The sequence below is a fragment of the Podarcis bocagei genome (genome assembly GCF_964188305.1).
Source record: "Podarcis bocagei genome assembly, chromosome: 2".
NCBI lineage: Eukaryota > Metazoa > Chordata > Lepidosauria > Squamata > Lacertidae > Podarcis > Podarcis bocagei.
This window is the reverse complement of record NC_138126.1, coordinates 3,156,929-3,175,401: the sequence shown is the minus strand read 5'-3', so window position 1 is coordinate 3,175,401 and position 18,473 is coordinate 3,156,929. Positions and strand designations below refer to the sequence as shown.

General features: G+C 52.1%; 1 protein-coding gene across 2 annotated transcripts in view; it reads right to left on the bottom strand.

The window, feature by feature from the left end:
* The window catches only part of LOC308580988 (H-2 class II histocompatibility antigen, E-S beta chain-like), an 83,189-nt gene that overhangs the window by 62,507 nt on the left and 2,209 nt on the right, over positions 1–18,473 (bottom strand). Inside the window, exons 2-6 of one of the 2 annotated variants that reach the window (XM_081183378.1) lie at positions 13,875–14,141; positions 12,363–12,626; positions 12,133–12,243; positions 11,167–11,190; positions 10,216–10,308 (exon numbers count right to left, since the gene is read on the bottom strand). In XM_081183378.1, the coding sequence (XP_081039504.1) occupies positions 10,295–10,308; positions 11,167–11,190; positions 12,133–12,243; positions 12,363–12,626; positions 13,875–14,141 (680 nt within the window). In that variant the 3' untranslated portion in view covers positions 10,216–10,294. The remainder of the gene's footprint in view (positions 1–10,215; positions 10,309–11,166; positions 11,191–12,132; positions 12,244–12,362; positions 12,627–13,874; positions 14,142–18,473) is intronic. The other variant, XM_081183379.1, reaches the window with a different exon arrangement.

Below are 18,473 nucleotides of genomic sequence, written 5' to 3'. Positions count from 1 at the left end.
CTACCCCCCGGGGCTTCTTCCTTCCGGGATTCTTCTGACGCTGACCCGGACCCTTCTGCCTCCTTGCGCCGGGCTTTAGGACCTGGTTCCCTTTCGGGGCTGCTCACTGCGCCGCCTTCCTCTGCATTTGAACTTGGCGCGCGCGCCCAACCTTCCACTTTCCTCTTAACCGTTTCTTCGCTCCCCGATGGAGGTGTGGCCACTCCTGACTCCTGCCCTCCCTCCTGTGGTGAGCTGCCAGCGCTTCCCCCCTGGCTCCTTTCCTCTTCCCTGCTTCCTGGCGGTGACGCTGGTCCCGATTTCCAGCTGCTCCCCCCTGAGTCTCCTCTGGCTCTATCTTCCTGGGGTGCCTCCCTAGACTCCCCCCTTGCCCTGGCCACTGGTGCTCCTTTCTGTGAATCCTCTGATTCACTGGAAAGACTGGGAGATCTCGGGTCGTCGTCATCACTCATCCTTTCCTCTGTCTCCTCCCCTTCGCTCTCTGTTTCCTCCCTTGCCCGTGCCTCTGCACCTAAACCCCTGACATCCATCCCCCCCTCGAAGCCCCCCAGTCCCCCCTCCCTTCCTTCCGGTGCTGGAGCTGGGGGCTGCTGTTGCAAAGGGACGAACGTCGGATATCGGTCGCTTCCCGTGGCAGGCCTCCATCGGAACTCTTCCGGGTCTTCCTCCCTGCTCTCGTTGACGACAGTCACCTCCTCTTCCATCTCTGTGCCGCCGTGCTCGAAACCAGGGTCGTCCCCGAAAATGTCCATGTCCGTCTCTCCCGCACTTCCTCCAGGCGGCGTTGCTCGGCCGGAACAGTCCAGCCACTTCCTGCGGAACTGCTCCTCCGGCCTATCGTCCCACCAATACGAGGGTTCTGAGACAGATCCCGAGGGTGACCCCTCCGGGGAACGGACGTCTCGTGTTGGTTCCTCGTCCGAGTCGAACCCCCTGAACGTGCTGTCCGAAAGCGTGGGCGTGAAAAGCCAGTCGTCGAAAAAGTCTGCTGGCATAGGTCTATGTGGGAAGAGGGCATGAAACTCGTCTTTGAGCAGAGGTTCGTCTAAAGCGTAGCCCGGCACCCAGCTGTTCGCACTGGCCGGGGTGCCCTCCCTGGCGAGAAAGTATTCTACTCCCTCTTCCCCCCATCTGGAGTCCAAAATCTCCGTGACTTCGTTGATGCGCTCCTCCTGTGCCACTCCCGCGTGCCCCGTTCCTTCTCTGAGCGGACTCGGCGCCGTTCCGGGTTCCTGGAACCTGTGCGGTGCCTTGTAGGGAGTGAGCACCGATCTGTGGAACACCGGATGCATTCTGGAACCCTCCGGAAGCGCCAGCCTGAAAGCCACCGGGTTGACCTGCTCTTCGACTTGGTATGGCCCCAGTTGTTTATGCCCTAGTTTCTTCTTGGCCAACGACCTGGCCGGCACTGCGTGGGCTGCTAACCAGACCCAGTCTCCCACGTGGAGCTCTTCGCCAACCCTTCTGTGTTTGTCCGCTTGTACCTTGTATGCGTGTTTAGCCAGCTCCAGGTGGCGCCGCAGCTGATCGTGGACTTCCTGCAGCTCCGACGCGAACGCATCTGCTGACTGCAGCTCCCCTTCTCCCCTGCATTCCAGTCCCGGGAAGGTTCTAGGGTGCCGCCCGTTGTTGGCGAAGAACGGCGTGACGCCCGTGGATACGTGCTTCGTGTTGTTGTAGGCAAACTCTGCAAGCGGCAGGTAATCCACCCACGTCGCAGGCTGTTGGTTTGCATAACATCTCAGGTACTGCTGCATGATGGCATTGGCTCGCTCCGCTTGCCCGTTGGTCTGCGGGTGTCTCGCCGACGCCAGATTGATCTTGACGTTTAGGAAGCTCATCAGCTTCTGCCAGAAGTTCGAGATGAACTGCCGCCCGCGGTCGGACAGAATAGACCGTGGCAGACCGTGAACCTTGAACACGTGGTCTATGAACAGTTTGGCGGTTTGCTCTGCCGTGGCCACCTTAGCACACGGAATGAAATGCGCCATCTTGGAGAACAGGTCCACAACCACCAACACTGCCGTCTTGCCCCTTGAGCTGGGCAGATCCGTGACAAAGTCCAGAGCCACCCTTTCCCAAGGTTCGACCGGAGTTTGCAGCGGCTCCAACAGTCCAGCCGGCGGTTTGTGCACCGGCTTTGCCCTCTGGCAGGTGTCACACCTCGCCACGTAGTCTGCGACCTCCCCTCTCATTCCAGGCCACCAGAAATCCCTGGCTACTAATTCCACCGTCTTCTCCTTGCCAAAGTGCCCGGCCGTGGGTGCGTCGTGCAGCTGCTGTAGCACCTTGGCTCGAAGTTCGTCACCCGGCACGTAGATGGCCCCTTTACGGATGAGCAATCCATCTCGTAGCTGGAAACCGTCGGCCGCTGCCTTGCCCCCTCGCACCTCTGCCATCTTCGTTTGTGCGAAGGAGTCCCCCTGCAACGCTCGCCGCACCGCCTCTAGGTCCACGGTCGCCGCGGCGCACGCCCACACTGTCGGTGCAAAGATGTGCATGGCGGCCGCTGGTGTTGCGTCCTCCAGATACTGTGGCTTGCGGGAGAGAGCGTCTGCCATGATGTTGGTGTCCCCCGGGACATACTCTATTCGGAAGTCGAAGTCCGCAAAGAACTCAGCCCAACGTATCTGCCTCTGGTTCAGGAACTGTGCCGTGCGCCAGTGTTCCAGATTCTTGTGGTCCGTGCAAACCTGCACCGTGTGCTTGGCGCCGATCAGAAAGTGCCTCCACGCCTTGAACGCTGCATGAATGGCCAGCAACTCCCTGTCCCATATGGTGTAGTTCTGCTCGGACTTGCTGAGCTTCCTGGAGTAAAACGCTCCCGGCCGCCACACGCCCTGCGGGTCCTTCTGCAGCAGGACCGCTCCCACTGCTCTGTCCGAAGCGTCTGTCTCCACCCTCATCGGCATGCAGGGGTTGACATGAAGCAACTGCTCTTCCGACGCGAAGAGACGCTTGAGGGCCTGAAAGGACTGCTCCGCCTGCTCTGTCCAAATGAACTTCTTTTTCTTGGAGCTAAGGGTGTCAGTGATGGCCGCCGTCTGCATCGCGAAGCCCTTGATAAACTTGCGATAGAAGTTCGCAAAGCCGACAAACCGTTGGACCTCCTTCCGGTTGCGTGGGCTCTTCCAATCCAACACTGCTCGAACCTTGGCGCTGTCCATGGCGAGCCCCTTGTCAGACAGCTTGTAGCCCAGAAAATCCACCTCCGGCACGTCAAATTGGCACTTCTCCAGCTTGGCGTAGAGCCTGTGTTGCTTTAGCCTGCCCAGCACTTCCTTGACGTGCTTGTCATGTTCTTGCTGCGACTCCGAAAAGATCAGGATGTCATCCAAGAAACAGACGCACGTCTTGTAGAGAAGTCCCGCCAACACGTGATGCATAAATGCTTGAAAAACGTGAGCGCCATTTTGCAGTCCAAAAGGCATAACTCTGTATTCGTAGGTACCCAGTGGCGTGAACATGGCTGTCTTCCACTCATCACCCTCCCGCATGCGAATGAGGTTGTACGCCCCCCGCAGGTCCAACTTGGTGAACACCTTTCCCTTCCGTACCTTCGCCAGGAGGTCGTCGATGCGGGGCATGGGGAAGTCCGACGGCTTGGTCACACTGTTCAAAATCCTGTAATCCACTACGAGTCTTTTTTGGGGCGTGTCTCGCTTCTTAACAAAGAATACAGGACTGCCCCCCGCTGCCTTAGACTCCCGGATGAAACCGCGCTCCAAATTATGATCGATGAAGTCTTTGAGTTCCTGCAGTTCGTCCTCAGACATGGAATACAGCTTCCCTTTAGGCAGCGCCGCCCCCGGCAGCAGGTCAATTTTGCAGTCATATGGTCTGTGAGGGGGTAGCCTGTCCGCCTCCTTCTCGCAGAAAACTTCCAGAAATTCTGCGTACTTGTGGGGAATCGCTTGCAGCGTGCCTAGCAGCAGCTGTGACTCCTCTTCCTCTCCTTCCTGCCTGGGTACGATGCAGTGTTCAGCACAAAAGGAAGAGCCGAAGACCAGCTGCCTCTGGAACCAAGCCATCGTTGGGCTGTGCTTGTCCAGCCAACTCATGCCCAATACAATGGGCGTGTCAGACAGTTGAGTGACGTTGAAGCTGATGACTTCCCTGTGATTCCCAAGTCGCATCACCATTGGTGGCGTCTGCTTCACCACTTGCCCCCCTAGCAGCTCCCTGCCATCCACCGTGACAACCTGCAGGGGCAGTGTGGCCGGCAGCAACTGCACAGCGTGCCTGTCGACAAATTCCTGCCCTATAAAGTCCGCGTTGCTGCCGGAGTCGATGGTGATTGGCACGTCCATGGTGATTCCATTGGGCAGCTGGAGAGATGCTGTGAGCCTCACTACTGGTTTGGGCGGGAGGGGGTTCACTGGCTGTAAAATTTCTGGGGACTGCGTCACTAACACGTCTGGCTGGGCCCCAGTGCCTCTTCCTCCAGCCAGACATCGTCGTTTCCCTGCTGTGGTCCTCCCTGCTGCGTTGCTGCAGTCACCATTGCTGAGGCTGCAGTAAGCTTGTGGGGCCTCTGGGGACACTCTTTCGCCATATGCCCTGGCTGCTCACAGACGTAACACTTCCTGGTCCCTCTAGGAGGCTTCGCCTTCACTGCTGCCGGTGCTAGGGCTCTGGTTGCTGACTGAGCCCTTGCACCTCCAACCTCCATAGGTTCGGCTCCTCCTCCTGGCGGAGGCGTGGATTGCGCCCGCGCTGCTTCTCTGGGAAAGAAGGAGGGGCCCCCGGCTGGTTCGCGCCCTCCACGTCCTTCGTCCTTGCTCCACGGACGTCCTTCCAGCCTCACCCCCACTGCCAGTGCCCTCTGAACGACCTCCTGGGTGGTTCGGGGTCTCTCCCCCCTCGCTATCTCATCTTTAATCGAGTTGTGCAGTCCCTCCCAAAAGAGGTCTCTTACAGGAGCCGAATCTCTGTCCCATTCCAGGGCGCTGACCAAGGCGAAAAAGCGGGCATGATACTGTCTGACGCTGGCCCTCCCTTGTCTCAGCCCATGCACCTCCTTCCGTGCAAGATCAATGTCAATACTTGATAAGAAACACCCATCCATCGCTTTAATAAAGGCATCCGCATTCTGGAGCGCCGGATCGTTATCTCTCCATAAATTGCGCAACCATGCTTTCGCCTCCCCATGCAGATGGGACATGATGAACCCCACTCTCTCCTGTTCATCTCTAAAGTCTTTATGCAACAGTTGCAGTGCGCACAGTACGTCGGCTCTAAAGTTGGGATACTGTTGCAGGTTCCCATCGAAGTGAGAGAGCAGCCCGCCTGTCCGTCTCGCCAACCCAATTCCCTCCTGCCGGGGTGTTTGCTTTGCCAGTACGTCTAACCTGACCTGGAGATCCCTGCAGGCGGCAGCTGCCTCGTCCTCTCTCTTCCTGGATGCGAGAACCTCGGCGTTCAGTTGTGCCACTGCTTTTCTGAGGTCCTCTATCTGCTGCTCAGCCGTCATGTCTCCTGCCGTTCGTGAGCTCGCTAGTGGGCGCCTGTTTCTCTCCCCTCCTCGAGGCTGCAGATGCCCACAATGTGGTGACGGAGCCTACTGTCAGAGCTGCTTCAAGATCCTAGCTCACAGAGGATCACGCTAGCCAGCGGTCATTAAGTAAAAGTCTTTATTGAATTACAGTTTCCATTCTCACGCTGCTGTCTGCAACTCTACGTCTACTAGCTAGATCGGCGAGGCTCCGTCTGAGTCTCCGCCCCGTGCGCACCAACTTAATATCCTAGCCTTGCTCCACCTTTTCCTCCTGACTGTCCTCCTCTGGGTCCCTCTACCCCCCGGGGCTTCTTCCTTCCGGGATTCTTCTGACGCTGACCCGGACCCTTCTGCCTCCTTGCGCCGGGCTTTAGGACCTGGTTCCCTTTCGGGGCTGCTCACTGCGCCGCCTTCCTCTGCATTTGAACTTGGCGCGCGCGCCCAACCTTCCACTTTCCTCTTAACCGTTTCTTCGCTCCCCGATGGAGGTGTGGCCACTCCTGACTCCTGCCCTCCCTCCTGTGGTGAGCTGCCAGCGCTTCCCCCCTGGCTCCTTTCCTCTTCCCTGCTTCCTGGCGGTGACGCTGGTCCCGATTTCCAGCTGCTCCCCCCTGAGTCTCCTCTGGCTCTATCTTCCTGGGGTGCCTCCCTAGACTCCCCCCTTGCCCTGGCCACTGGTGCTCCTTTCTGTGAATCCTCTGATTCACTGGAAAGACTGGGAGATCTCGGGTCGTCGTCATCACTCATCCTTTCCTCTGTCTCCTCCCCTTCGCTCTCTGTTTCCTCCCTTGCCCGTGCCTCTGCACCTAAACCCCTGACAGCAGAGTTTGGCAGAGGGGCAGGGCAGGAGTGCCACCAGGGCAAGACTTGGGGGCAGAAGGAAAGTCCCCAGAAGGACAACGCCAAAGTCCCCCCCCCCCAGCAGCAGCAATAGCAACTCTGCTTTACCCCTCCCCCAACCCTCTGTTTTTTTGCTTCAAGGCAGAAGTGGAGATTGTGACATTCGGGTTCCCTCGAAACAGGAACTTTTTAAACAAGTAATTAGTTTGTTGGAGCAGCTCTGGCTTTAAGACCCACTTCAAAGAATTATGGAGGCGGGGGGAGTTAAGAGGCTGTCTTCTCCCCACTGTCAATAATCATCAAATGTGAAATGTGAAATTGAACATTCTGATTTCTATTCTTGGGCTTAAATGCAAAACTGCAAATGGCAGACTCTTCATGTTCCAACAACAACGTTTGCAAGCTGTGAGCTTGTGACAGCCTCTGCATTTTGCTTCAAAGAGGAAGGAGGCAATTTTATCCCAGCACTCTGCCCCCCCCAGTGGGAATTCTCTGCATCTCGTTTTTCTGAAGGAAAAAAAGGTTCAAAAAAGGACCAATCAAATAGCGTGTAAGCATGGGCACAGCCGGGGGGGGGGGAGGGTTGGACAGCTGCCCCCAATTGATAAAATCAATTAAAATACAAAGCAAACTGAAGTTCGCCTCCTAACAAAAGGCCTGCCCCCCCCAAAAAAAAACCACAATCATGGCTACGCCCACGGTTGCAGGTTATCTGTACATGAGCTTCCAATCCCAGAACTGGATTTGCACATTGGCCCAGTTCCTGGTGGTGGCACAAAAGAGCAGCAACACCTGAGGGCAAAGGCTCAGTTTAAGAGTGGAGGAGTCACTTCCACAGAGAAGGACCTTGGCTGAAGAGAGAGAGGGAGAGAGAGAGAGAGAGAGAGAGAGAGAGAGAGGAGGAGGAGGAAACTCTGGGTCAAAATCTCTTTGGAATACAAGATGTTCAGGGATGGGCTGCCAGGGGGCAAACTGGGTGTGAGAAATGTGGGTTTTGTGGACCCCCAGAGGCACTGAGGCTGTGAACTTCAGATCTATATTCCACAACGGCTCCCATGGGAGAAAGGGAGAAAGGACTGCTCCACTCTAGCTGCAGCTTCATCTTTTTACTGCCCTCTCCCCAATGTGAAGGAGAAGCAGAATAACCTCCCTGCGAGCAGGAAACTGGGGCAAAGGCTTGGCCTGCAGCCTTCCTCCCTGCTGTGCTAGATTTCTCCTTGCAGGCAGTGCCAATGTAATTTGGGTGTGCATGCAGCTCCTGCCTGAGGCTGGGAAGGAGACCTCTTGGTGGAAGAAACAGACCAAGAGGAGGGGGGCAAGGGGGTCCCTGGACAGGAGGGGCAGGATCCAGGCAGACTGCTCCCTGGTGACAGAAGCAGGACTTCTGGGCCCATAGCACGTGTCTCCCTCCCCCACCTCTCCCTCCTTCTGCCCCCTTGTTTCTGGCAGCAGAGGAGACGCTGCAGAAAGGCGCTGGGGGGAGTTTCGCTTCCCCCCACATGGGGGCCTGGAGCTCAGCTCAGCATTCGGGGAAATGAAAGAGGGAAGCTGGCCACGATCCAGGAGACGGAGGTCAACAGGGAGCGCAGCAAAACCTCCTCACAGAGAAGTAGCTTCCAGCCCCCCCCCACAGCACAGCCCCCCTCCAGCCCAGCAGCAATGGCTTAAGAGGAATTGCCATTTTAGGGAAGGACCCCCTTGGGAATGGCTGAGCTGAATGGAGTGGGGCTGGGCAAGCCCCATAGCACCCTCTGCTAGGGGAATAGGGGCTCCTTGGCTCAAGGTGGGGGGAGATTTCCTTGGAGAGCAGCCCCCTCCCTCTTGCGTCAGGAGAGCAAAGTGGGTCATCTGTTCCCAAGGCAGGAGGGAGGAGGAAGAGGGGAGAACGGGCAGAGACCCCTCCAAGTCCTCAAGGCTATGGGGCACAACCCACAGGAGAGGGTGGGGTGTGTTTCAGGTCAGCCAAGGCCAGGATGTGGCCCAGTCAGACTGGCCAGACCTCCTTCATGAGTCGGCTGTGGGGCAGAGACAGGTCTCTTCAACCTTTCCAGACCCAAGACCCCCTTCCGACCCAAACATGCAGTTCTCCATCTTTATATCTGGGAGGTGTCAGGGTTCCTGTTTCAGCCCACATGGGATCAGGCTGCGACCCACCAGTGGAAGACCAGGGGCACAGAACATGTCCCCCCAGGGAAGGAGTCACTGCTTTCGGGGGTCTGGATCTGCTCTTTTCCCTCCCCTCCCCATTCTGCCCCTATTCTGTGTGTGCCTTGCAGAAATGCCTCCTTCCAGAAATGAATGCCAGTCGAAAGAGTCGTCCATCTCTTCCTCCCCCTGGCAAGAGGCTCCAGGAGGGACATGGCCCCCCAGAGAGGGGTTTGGGAGAGGCGTCCCTTCTGGGGCCAAGGCTTGTGCAGGGACATCACAGGGACGGACAGACAAGGCCCAGCCTGCGGTGCAATATTATACCTTGCAGTCGTCACGGTTTCTTTAGAAGGGGGAATGAGGTCTGTTTTGCAGATCCTCTTTCAGCAAGAGAGCAAACATTCTTCTGGATCTCAAGGCAGAAGCAAAGGAGAACCTGCAGCCAAGTATCGTGTGGGGAGGGGGGCCAGGGGAGCTGCCAGGGCAAGGCTGTGGTGCAGGAGACCAGGGCCCCACTCAGCAGAAAGAGCCGCAGGTCCTGTGAATGTGAAAGGGCCGATTTGCCTTGAAATGGGACCGTTTGAAGAAGGAGAGTCTGCCAAGGGCACGTGGTCCCAAGAGTCTAAGATCATCAAAGGGCCTCTCCCAAATTTCATCCCTGGTACCTGGGACGAGGCCTGCTCCTGGAAGGACCAAGCAGGGGGGTCTGAGGCCTTTTTCCTCCTCAAAGACTCATGGAGTTTTAGAGCAGGAGGGACCTCAGGGGTCATCTAGTCCAACCCCCTACAATCCCTCTCTTCTGCAGACCAACCCTGCCTGCGCTTGGTGATGCCTGGGTCTTTTTCCCTCTGAGGAAATCCCTTCTCTCTGTGGATTTTGTAGCGTTTCCTCCCTGTCTTAGGGTGAGCTTGATGACACTGCTTCCTCCTCTGCCATCACATTGTGAACCGCCCTGAAATCTACAGGTGAAGTATAGAAATTTAATAAATAAATTGATACGGAAGGGGGGGCATGTCTTCTTCACCTTCTTCTTCACTACAATATATCCATTTATTTCCAATTGTCAATGTCAAAAGGGACTAAAATCTATAAAATTCATAGAAACTCAACGTGCCAATTTGCTCAATTTCTCTAGGACCCCATGACATCTCCCCTGTCCTCCATAATCCCTCAAGCAAGGTGTCAAGACCCTAATCCGGTCAAATAGCTCTGCCAAGCCTTTCCACCGGGCGATGCCAGGTGACAGACTATGCATGATAAAGTCAGCAGGGTGAGGATGGGGAGCAGGGACTCTCTCCGAAAACGGGACTCATCCTCCATGTCACAGGGATGTGGGGAGAAGCTTTCAATAAATATATTTGGGCATTTAGCATTTTATGGAATCGTAGAATTGGAGGGGACCCCAAGGTCATCTAGCCCAACCTCCTGCAATGAGGAATCTCAAGGATCAGGGTCCCCATCAGGGCTTGAAGGACAAGTCCTGGCAGACTGACCAGATCCATGGTTGTTTTCAGGGACAGCTCAGGCTCCTCCTGGGAGATTCAAGGCGCAAATTCTCTAACAGAGAGGTGCAAAGAAGGAATCAGGTTGCCATAACTTGCAATCAACAAGCGGAAGGGGAAACAGAAAAAGAAACTTTCCCCAAATGACAAGCAAGCAGCAGAGGTGGGGGAGGGGTGGACACTGTCGTTCTTGATCTGTGACTCCTTCCATCCACCTTCCAAGGTTTCCACCTCTGAGCATGGACAGAGGGCAACTGGCAGGAAGAACAGAGCTTCTCCACATCCCCGGATCCTGATGGAGCAGCGAAGTCTAACTGATGAGTCCTGCAGGCAGAGAAGAGAGAGACAAGCCCATCACTGTGGGGTGAGGAACGGGGAGAAAGGGGTCAAGAATCCCTGGCAAGATTGGGGGGGACACTCCATAGAGCGGCCATCAGAGATTGTGAACTACAATTCCCATGGCCTCCAGTTATGGGCCTGGCAGGGGGGGCTCTGAGGAGGGAAGGAGACAGAGGGAGGGAGACTTGGCTGGCTTTGGCAGTGGAGAAGAGGAGCTTCAGAAGAGACCAAGGAGATCTGTCTAGATCAGAAATGGAGAACCACATGCCCTGGACCAAACTTGGCCCCCAGGCCTCTCTTTCTGGCCCTCATGGCTCTCTCCAGACACTCCTCCTGTCCCTGCTTTGAACCCTCCTTGAGTGATTCCACCTCCCTTGAACTCTGAGGATGCTCCTTGCTTGCCTGAACCAAGAACAGAGAGGGACAGAAACTAGTCCACTCAGCAATACGGAAATTGGCACGTTTTTCTCCACCCACACCTGCCCAGCAGTGGCATGTGGCCCCGGACGGAGGGGATGCAGCCTTTGGGGTGAAAGAGGACCCCCCCCCCGGAATAGATGCCCTGCATTGGGCAAAAGACCTTTGTCCCCCAAGGGCCAAACACCAGCCCTGGTCTCCCCACTTGGCCTTGAACTTTGTTTGACTGTCTCCCAGGTGGGACATTCCCCTGGAGACCCCCTTCCAGGACCTGATATTGGGGTGTGTGCCTCAGGGGATGGATTTATCCATAGAAAGCCCCTCCCCTCTGTTCTACAAGGAAGCCATGGCGGGGGCTCACCAAGCAACCAGGAGAAGGGGGTTGGGGGAGCAGGAGGAGGATGGAAGAGCAGAGAGGAAAGTTACCTGCAGGCTGAGGAACAGTTTGCCCTGGGAGAGAGAAAAAAGGATAGGAAGATTCAGTCAGCACCAGATATCTCCTGAAATAGCTTCTCTGGGAACATGCCCCCTCCCCCGATCAAGATGACACACTCCAGGCACAGCTAGGAACTTTCCCCTTCTCATTCTGTCCTATGGAGTATGAGGGGTGAAAGAAGAGTCTTTGCTAGACATAAAGATTTCCTTCCCAATACAGAAATAACCCTGGGGAACATCTTGCCAACTAACCTCTTCCCCATTACCCAATGCCCCCACCCCACACACTCTCCCATATTCCTTTGGCTGCCTCCTTTGGTGCTCTGCATTGCCCAGTTGTTGATTCAGGGATTTATTTCAGACACACAAACAACGAAAAGACCCAAGGGAGATGAATTCTGCCTCCTGACAGTAAGTGTCTCAAAGGCCCTTCGCTCAGCAGGGAGAGAGAGCCTTTGAATAAATAATAATAATAATAATAATAATAATAATAATAATAATAATAATAATAATAATTTATTATTTATACCACGCCCATCTGGCTGGGCTTCCCAGCCACTCTGGGCAGCTTCCAACAAAATATTAAAATACAGTAATGCATCAAACATTAAAAGCTTCCCTAAACAGGGCTGCCTTCATATGAATTACTAGTGCTGGGACCAGGAAGCTGCAAAACATCTGTGTCCTTACTCTGCTCAAAGGCTTCAGAGCCAGAGATGCTTTTGAATTTCTCCCTCATATGTTGAACAGGAGGTTTAGGTCTTAATCTACAGATTTAAAGCTCAGACCATCTCCATAAGAGCTGAGGCTCCATTTGAGACACCAAGAGGGACCTCCTAGGAGAGGAGAAGACACAGAACCCTCTCCAGACCCTCTGCCTAAGAAGAGGAGGGGAGCCTGGAGCCCAGTCCAGCCCCACACCCAACCCTGCCTCTCCCCCTGGCACCCCACCCTCACCTTTCTTGTTCTTCAGGTAAAGGGCGAGTCCAGTGGCCCCAAAGACCAGCCCCAGCACAATCCCCACAATCCCCGTCCACATCTTGCTCCTGGCAGAGTCCGACTGTGGCTCTGAAGGAAGAAAAAGCCCAGAGTGAGGAAAGGCAGGCCTGGGATCAGCCCCCTGAGGGGGGAGCAACCCATCTAGCCCCCCAGGAATGCCCCCCACTCCCAGTAGGAAGGCGTCCTACCCCATTTCACCGTGACGGGGCCTTGGAAGCTGGCGTGCTCCACCTGGCAGGTGTAGACGTCTCCACGTTCTGGCTTTGTCTCCAGCATCACCTCAATATGGAAGGTCCAGTCCCCGTTCCGGATGAGGTCCGTGGTCCACACTTTGGGCTCCTCCTTCCCGTTCCTGAACCACTTGATCTCGATCCCCGCAGGGAAGAAGCGGTTGACGGTGCAAATCAGCAGAGTGTTGTTGTCTGTGGGGGTGATCTTCACCTTGGGCTGGACTGTGGGAGGGAGGCAAGGGAGATGTGGGAGGGAGGTCAGAGATTTAGGCAGGGAGGGACCTGGAGGCTTCAAGGGAGGGAGGAGAGGCCATAGTTAACAGGGGGGAGGGGGCTACCCAGGGTGAAGCCTCTAGGGGGGTGCAACTGAGTCTCCCTGGAGAACGGGGGCAGGGCTGGAGGGGAGTCTGGTAGCTGAAAATAGTAATGAGTGGGAAGGAAATGGACCATGTTTCTAATAATTACTATTTAATCCTGAACGTATGTGATTTTGAGATTGTGGGGTTAATTTCTAATCCCCCCCCCAATTAAACATCCTGATTGCCCAGAAACCTGGACATATGGCAGCCCAACCTGAATCCATGTCAGGTGTGCAGGAAACGACATGTTAAGGTGTCATAATTAATAACTAACGCCCAAACAACATCATATTGTACTTTAAAAATGTTTCTGCTTGAAATGTGCTTTCTCTGCTCCCCTGAAAGGCTGCTATGTCCCCCTTGCAGCCCCCCACTCTAATGTAGTGTAGTGTTGGACTGTGTCCTGGGTTCAAATCCCCCCTGGGCCTTGAGTCTCCTGGGTGTCCCTGGGCAGCCCCCCCCCAGCCTGGCCTCCCTCACAGGGTCGTTGTGGGGGTGGAGAGAGGAGAGGGGGAACCAGAGACATCACAGGCAGTAAAGGAAGTTTAGGGAAGTTTTATAATGTTTGATGTTCTATTGTGCTTTTAATTCTGTTGGGAGCCACCCAGAGTGGCTGGGGAAACCCAGCTAGATGGATGGGGTATAAATAATAATAATACTAATAATAATAATCATTACTTCTATTATTGTTGTTGTTATTGTTTGTTGTTGTTATTTATTAATTGTTGTTGTTGTTGTTGTAAATACTGCAATTTTATGTTGCGAGCTGCCCTGAGACCTACAGGTATAGGGTGAGATGCGAATTTAATTAATAATAAATAAATAAATAAACTAAGAGAGACACCCTCCACATTGCAGTACACGAAATGGTTTGTGATGCTTCCAGAGACATAAACTCCTCCTGCCCCCATCCCAGCATCTGCCTCTGGAGTGGGGCGTCAGGAAAGGCCCCTTTATCTCTCTGAAAAGCGGGAGGGGAGGGAGTGGGGGGCAGCAGCGACAGGGGCGGGGGGGGGAGAAAGTCACGTGTCCACCTCACCCCCACCCCCGTTTTGGGTTCTTCCGGGGGGGCCCTTTCCCAAGACGCCCCCTCCCCCGATTCCTGACTCACCGCGCTGGGACTGGGAGAGGGGCTCGAAGATCCCATAGTTGTGCCGGCAGAAGCGATCCACCATGGACATCGCGCCCCGCAGGAGGTCCTTGTCCTGGTTCGCTCTCTCGGCGTCGGGCTCCCCCAGTTCAGCCACGGCCACGAACTTCCCTCGGTCGCTGTCGAAGTACATGAGCTCCTGCCGGTCGAAGAAGTACCTATCTAGCATGCGAATCCGCGTCCCATTGGAGAAGTGGCACTCGGACTTATGCTGGTACAGGAAATGCTCTGCGGGGGGAGAAAGAAAATTGGGGGGAAATAGAGACTTCCGGTTCCCGGAGGCGGCGCGAAACAAGCAATGGCGGTCCTCTTCAGTCTCTGAAGAGGGGCTCCGCAGGAAAGGATCGTTCGCTACGGCACAGCGACGATCCATTAAGAAAAACCATGAGCAGAGTGAGCTCGTGGCCGTGGGACTTGGCGGGCACCTGGAGCGACCCCCAAAACGAAGAAGGGACCCCGTAAGGGGCTCCGGAAGCGCGGAGGGGAAGCGGTGCTGAGAGTACATCGCTCTTTCTGCGGGAGCGAAGCCGCGCGGCTGCTGCTGATGAGCGCCGACCTTTCTTCCTTAAATCTTGGACTCTAAACTACTTACTCGTGAGTAAGAAACATTTCATTTTGGAACTACAAATTATAAATTCAGCTGAAAGCGGGGGACGAGAAAAAGGAAGTCCGTCTCCCGGCAGTGCTTAGAGATCAAAGACAAAGGAACTGACAGGCTGGAAGCAACAGAAAGGGACTTTAAATTGAGAAGCATGCGTTTGGTGGAACTAGCAATTGAAAGGAAAGGCAAGTTTTTTGTATTTTATTTATGCTAATGTGCTAATACAATTTGGAAACCTTCTCCTTTGGTGGACTTCAAAATTTTTAAAACCCAGCCCCGGGCTGGCAGGGGAAAAGGGCTGCTTGCGGATACAAATTATAAAGTGAAACAGATACTTAGAGGCTATATTGGATGATACAATTGAGCAACTGTATCTTGCACCCTCAGATGAGACTTTTGTGGCAGCTTTGAAAGGGCTCTGCAAGTGGAAAAGTTTTAAGGACTATGGTTAATCTATTGGTCTGTTGGAACTTTAATGGCGACTAAAACTTTCTTCTTTTCCTTCTGAACTGTAACAACACTCCACCTAGTGGAGCTTTGGATTTACAAACTCCTGGGAACTAACTTTGTTTTGACTCTCTACTGGTTTGTTATCTACTTTGGAGACTGTCTTTCCCATGGAATATTTGACAGCTTGACCTTGACTCATAGACAGCTGTGGTATGAGCGGCCATCCAAAAACAAGAGCTGCGACGAAAGCAGGGAAAGGCCAACTTGTACAAACAACTTTGACTTCCCAGTCTCGCAGATCTTCAGTCCCTGCTGTTCTACAGGGAGCTGTACCTTCAACAACAGCTCCATCCAGGGAAGCTGAACAGCCAACAACTGAGGATATGGCAGCAGGGGGATCTGGCACCCTTCTAAATGAAATGTTACAGCAATTTGCAATTTTAAATAAGAAGGTTGACGACCAAACAGCAAAAATTGATTTAGCCACATCCTCAATTACTAAACTATCTGAACAAGTGGCTCAGCACTCACAAACAATTGGGAACTTAAAAGACGCCACTTCTGAGAACCGGAAACTGGCCGAGGCTGCAAATGAGAAAGCTGACCAAGCAATTCAGAAAGTGGACGAATTGAAAGGAGAGGTAAGGCCACTACACAAGCACATCAGTGACCAGCAGGCCTATCTGTCTATGGTGGAATTGAGGAATCGAGAAAATAATTTAAGATTACGCTCTATCCCAGAGCTTGAGAAAGAGGATCTGATCGGCTACCTGACAACAGAATTTTCCAAATTCTGGGGTATAAACGAAGACAAAGATTTTAAAATAACAACCGCGTTCAGATTGGGAAGAGTTGCCAGGAAGGACAGGCCCAGAGATTGTTTGATTATTCTAAGGACCAAACAGGAGAGAGACAAAATACTAGACCTCCATTTTAACAAATTACTTGAGATCCAGGACAAGAGAGCAGAAATCTACAAGGATATCCCTAAACAATTATTGGATCTCAGAGCTAACTACACTGACCTAGCTGGACTTTTGAGAAGCAACGGGATACCTTACAGGTGGGAGTTTCCACAAGGTCTATCATTTAACTACAAAGGAAAGAAGGTTAAAATTAAAACGAGAGAGGACAGCCAGAAGTTCCTACACGACCACGGAGAGGACCTGCAGAAGGGAACAGCAGTTCCTTGGCCTCTACCACAACTTGGGAAAGAACCAGCACCCTCGGACTTGGACAAGAAAGAAGACACCCCATAAAAAGCAACAACAGATTGATACAGGATGTCTCTGCAGCTATATAGTTGGAACATTAATGGCGCAAATTCCCCGGAAAAACGCAAAAGGATTTTTCATATTTTGAAAAAAGAACATTTGGATATAATTTGCTTGCAAGAAACCCATGTGACTAGGCTCCATAGGAAAGTATTAATTAACAAAAGACTAGGCCAAGAATTTATTTCATCAGATAGAGTTAAAAAGAGAGGTGTGGTGATTTACGCAAAGGAGAACCTAGCACCGAAATTTTTGTTTAAAGATGAGCAAGGAAGAATTCTGGCAATTGAAACACAAACTCAAGGAGAAAAAATTCTGATATTAGGAATCTACGCACCAAACGAGGGGAAATCAGAATTCTACAAGAAGCTGCATGAGACACTACTGGACTATCTGGATTATTCCAACATCATTATGATGGGAGACATGAATGGGGTGGTCTCTACCTATATGGATAAGTCACAGAACCAGAATCTAACTAAAGATGGCAGACTACCAAAAACTTTTTTTGAACTAACTGACAATATGGATTTGATCGACATCTGGAGGACAAGAAACCCCTTAGGTAAAGAAGGAACTTTCTTTTCTGAGGCCCACCTGTCATGGACAAGAATCGACCAAATTTGGACAACTAGAGGGCTGGCACCTAAGACTACAAGAGTGGAAATCTGCCCAAAGACCTGTTCCGACCATAATGCTTTGAAAATGGAAGTGAGACTTACTCCAGCCGATTCCTTCAGATGGAAAATGAATGACACCCTGTTAAGAGATCAAGAGATTGTAAGGAAGGCCCAAAAAGCTCTAAAGGACTACTTTGAAATAAACTTGAGTACTTCGGTGGAAAAAAGAATAATCTGGGACGCAAGTAAAGCTGTTATGAGAGGGTTTCTGATACAACAGAATACGATCAAGAAAAAACTTTGGAACGGAAAAAAGGATAAGATATTAGAGAAGATAAGAGATGGAGAGAAAAAACTAAGATTGAATCCAAAATCCAAAGAGACTTTAAGAGAAATTAAATTCCACCAGTCACAATATATGAAATTGATAAACCAAGAAGTGGAATGGAAAATTAAACAAATGAAACAAAGATCTTTCGAATCTGCGAACAAATGTGGGAAACTGCTAGCTTGGCAGTTGAAAAAGAGACAAAAATTAAACTATGTTACCAACTTAGAAGTTGAAGGGAAAAACATTCAGAAACTGGGAGAAATTAGAAAGTGTTTCCAGAAATATTTTAAAAAACTGTATACCCAAGGCTCTGAGGAAGTGATCGAAATAGAACAATTTTTAAAAGATAATGGCCTACCAGAACTATCTCAAGAAAAGAGATCAATCTTGAACTGTGAAATAACACAACAGGAAATTGAGGATGCCATTCAGAATATGCAGCTAGGCAAATCTCCAGGCCCTGATGGACTTACCTCCAAGTACTACAGGACATTAAAAGACTACTTGATACAACCATTAATGGAGGTTTGTAATCAGATTATGGGGGGAGGGAGGGCACCAGAAACGTGGAAAGAAGCATTCATCACATTGATACCTAAAGTGGAAACTGAAAAGACTCAACTTAAGAACTACCGTCCCATCTCACTCCTGAATGTGGATTATAAAATATTTGCAGACATTTTGGCAAATAGATTTAAAAAAGTACTAAACGAAGTAATTCATAAGGACCAAGCAGGCTTTCTTCCAGGCAGGCATTTGTTTGACAACACCAGGAACATTATTGACATTTTGGAATTGCTGCAAACAAATATTAACACCAAAGCTGTGCTAATTTTTATAGATGCAGAGAAGGCCTTTGACAATATTTCTTGGAAGTTTATGAAGAGAAATCTGGAAGGGATGGGAGTGGGACGGGGGTTTGAGAATGGAATAGAAGCAATTTATTCACAACAAAAGGCTAAGTTGATAGTGAACAATGTGGTGACAGAAGAGTTCTATATTGAAAAAGGAACACGACAGGGGTGCCCCCTATCCCCTCTATTATTTATCTCGGTCCTGGAGGTGTTGCTGAATATGATTAGGAAGGATCGGCAGGTACAAGGGATACAGGTCGGAACGAAACAATATAAACTGAAAGCATTTGCAGATGACCTGGTTTTAACACTACAGGAGCCAGAATCTAGTACAAAAAGAGTTCTAGAATTGATTCAAGAATTTGGTCGGGTGGCGGGATTTAAGTTGAATAAACAAAAAACCAAGGTATTAGGGAGACTTCCGGTTCCC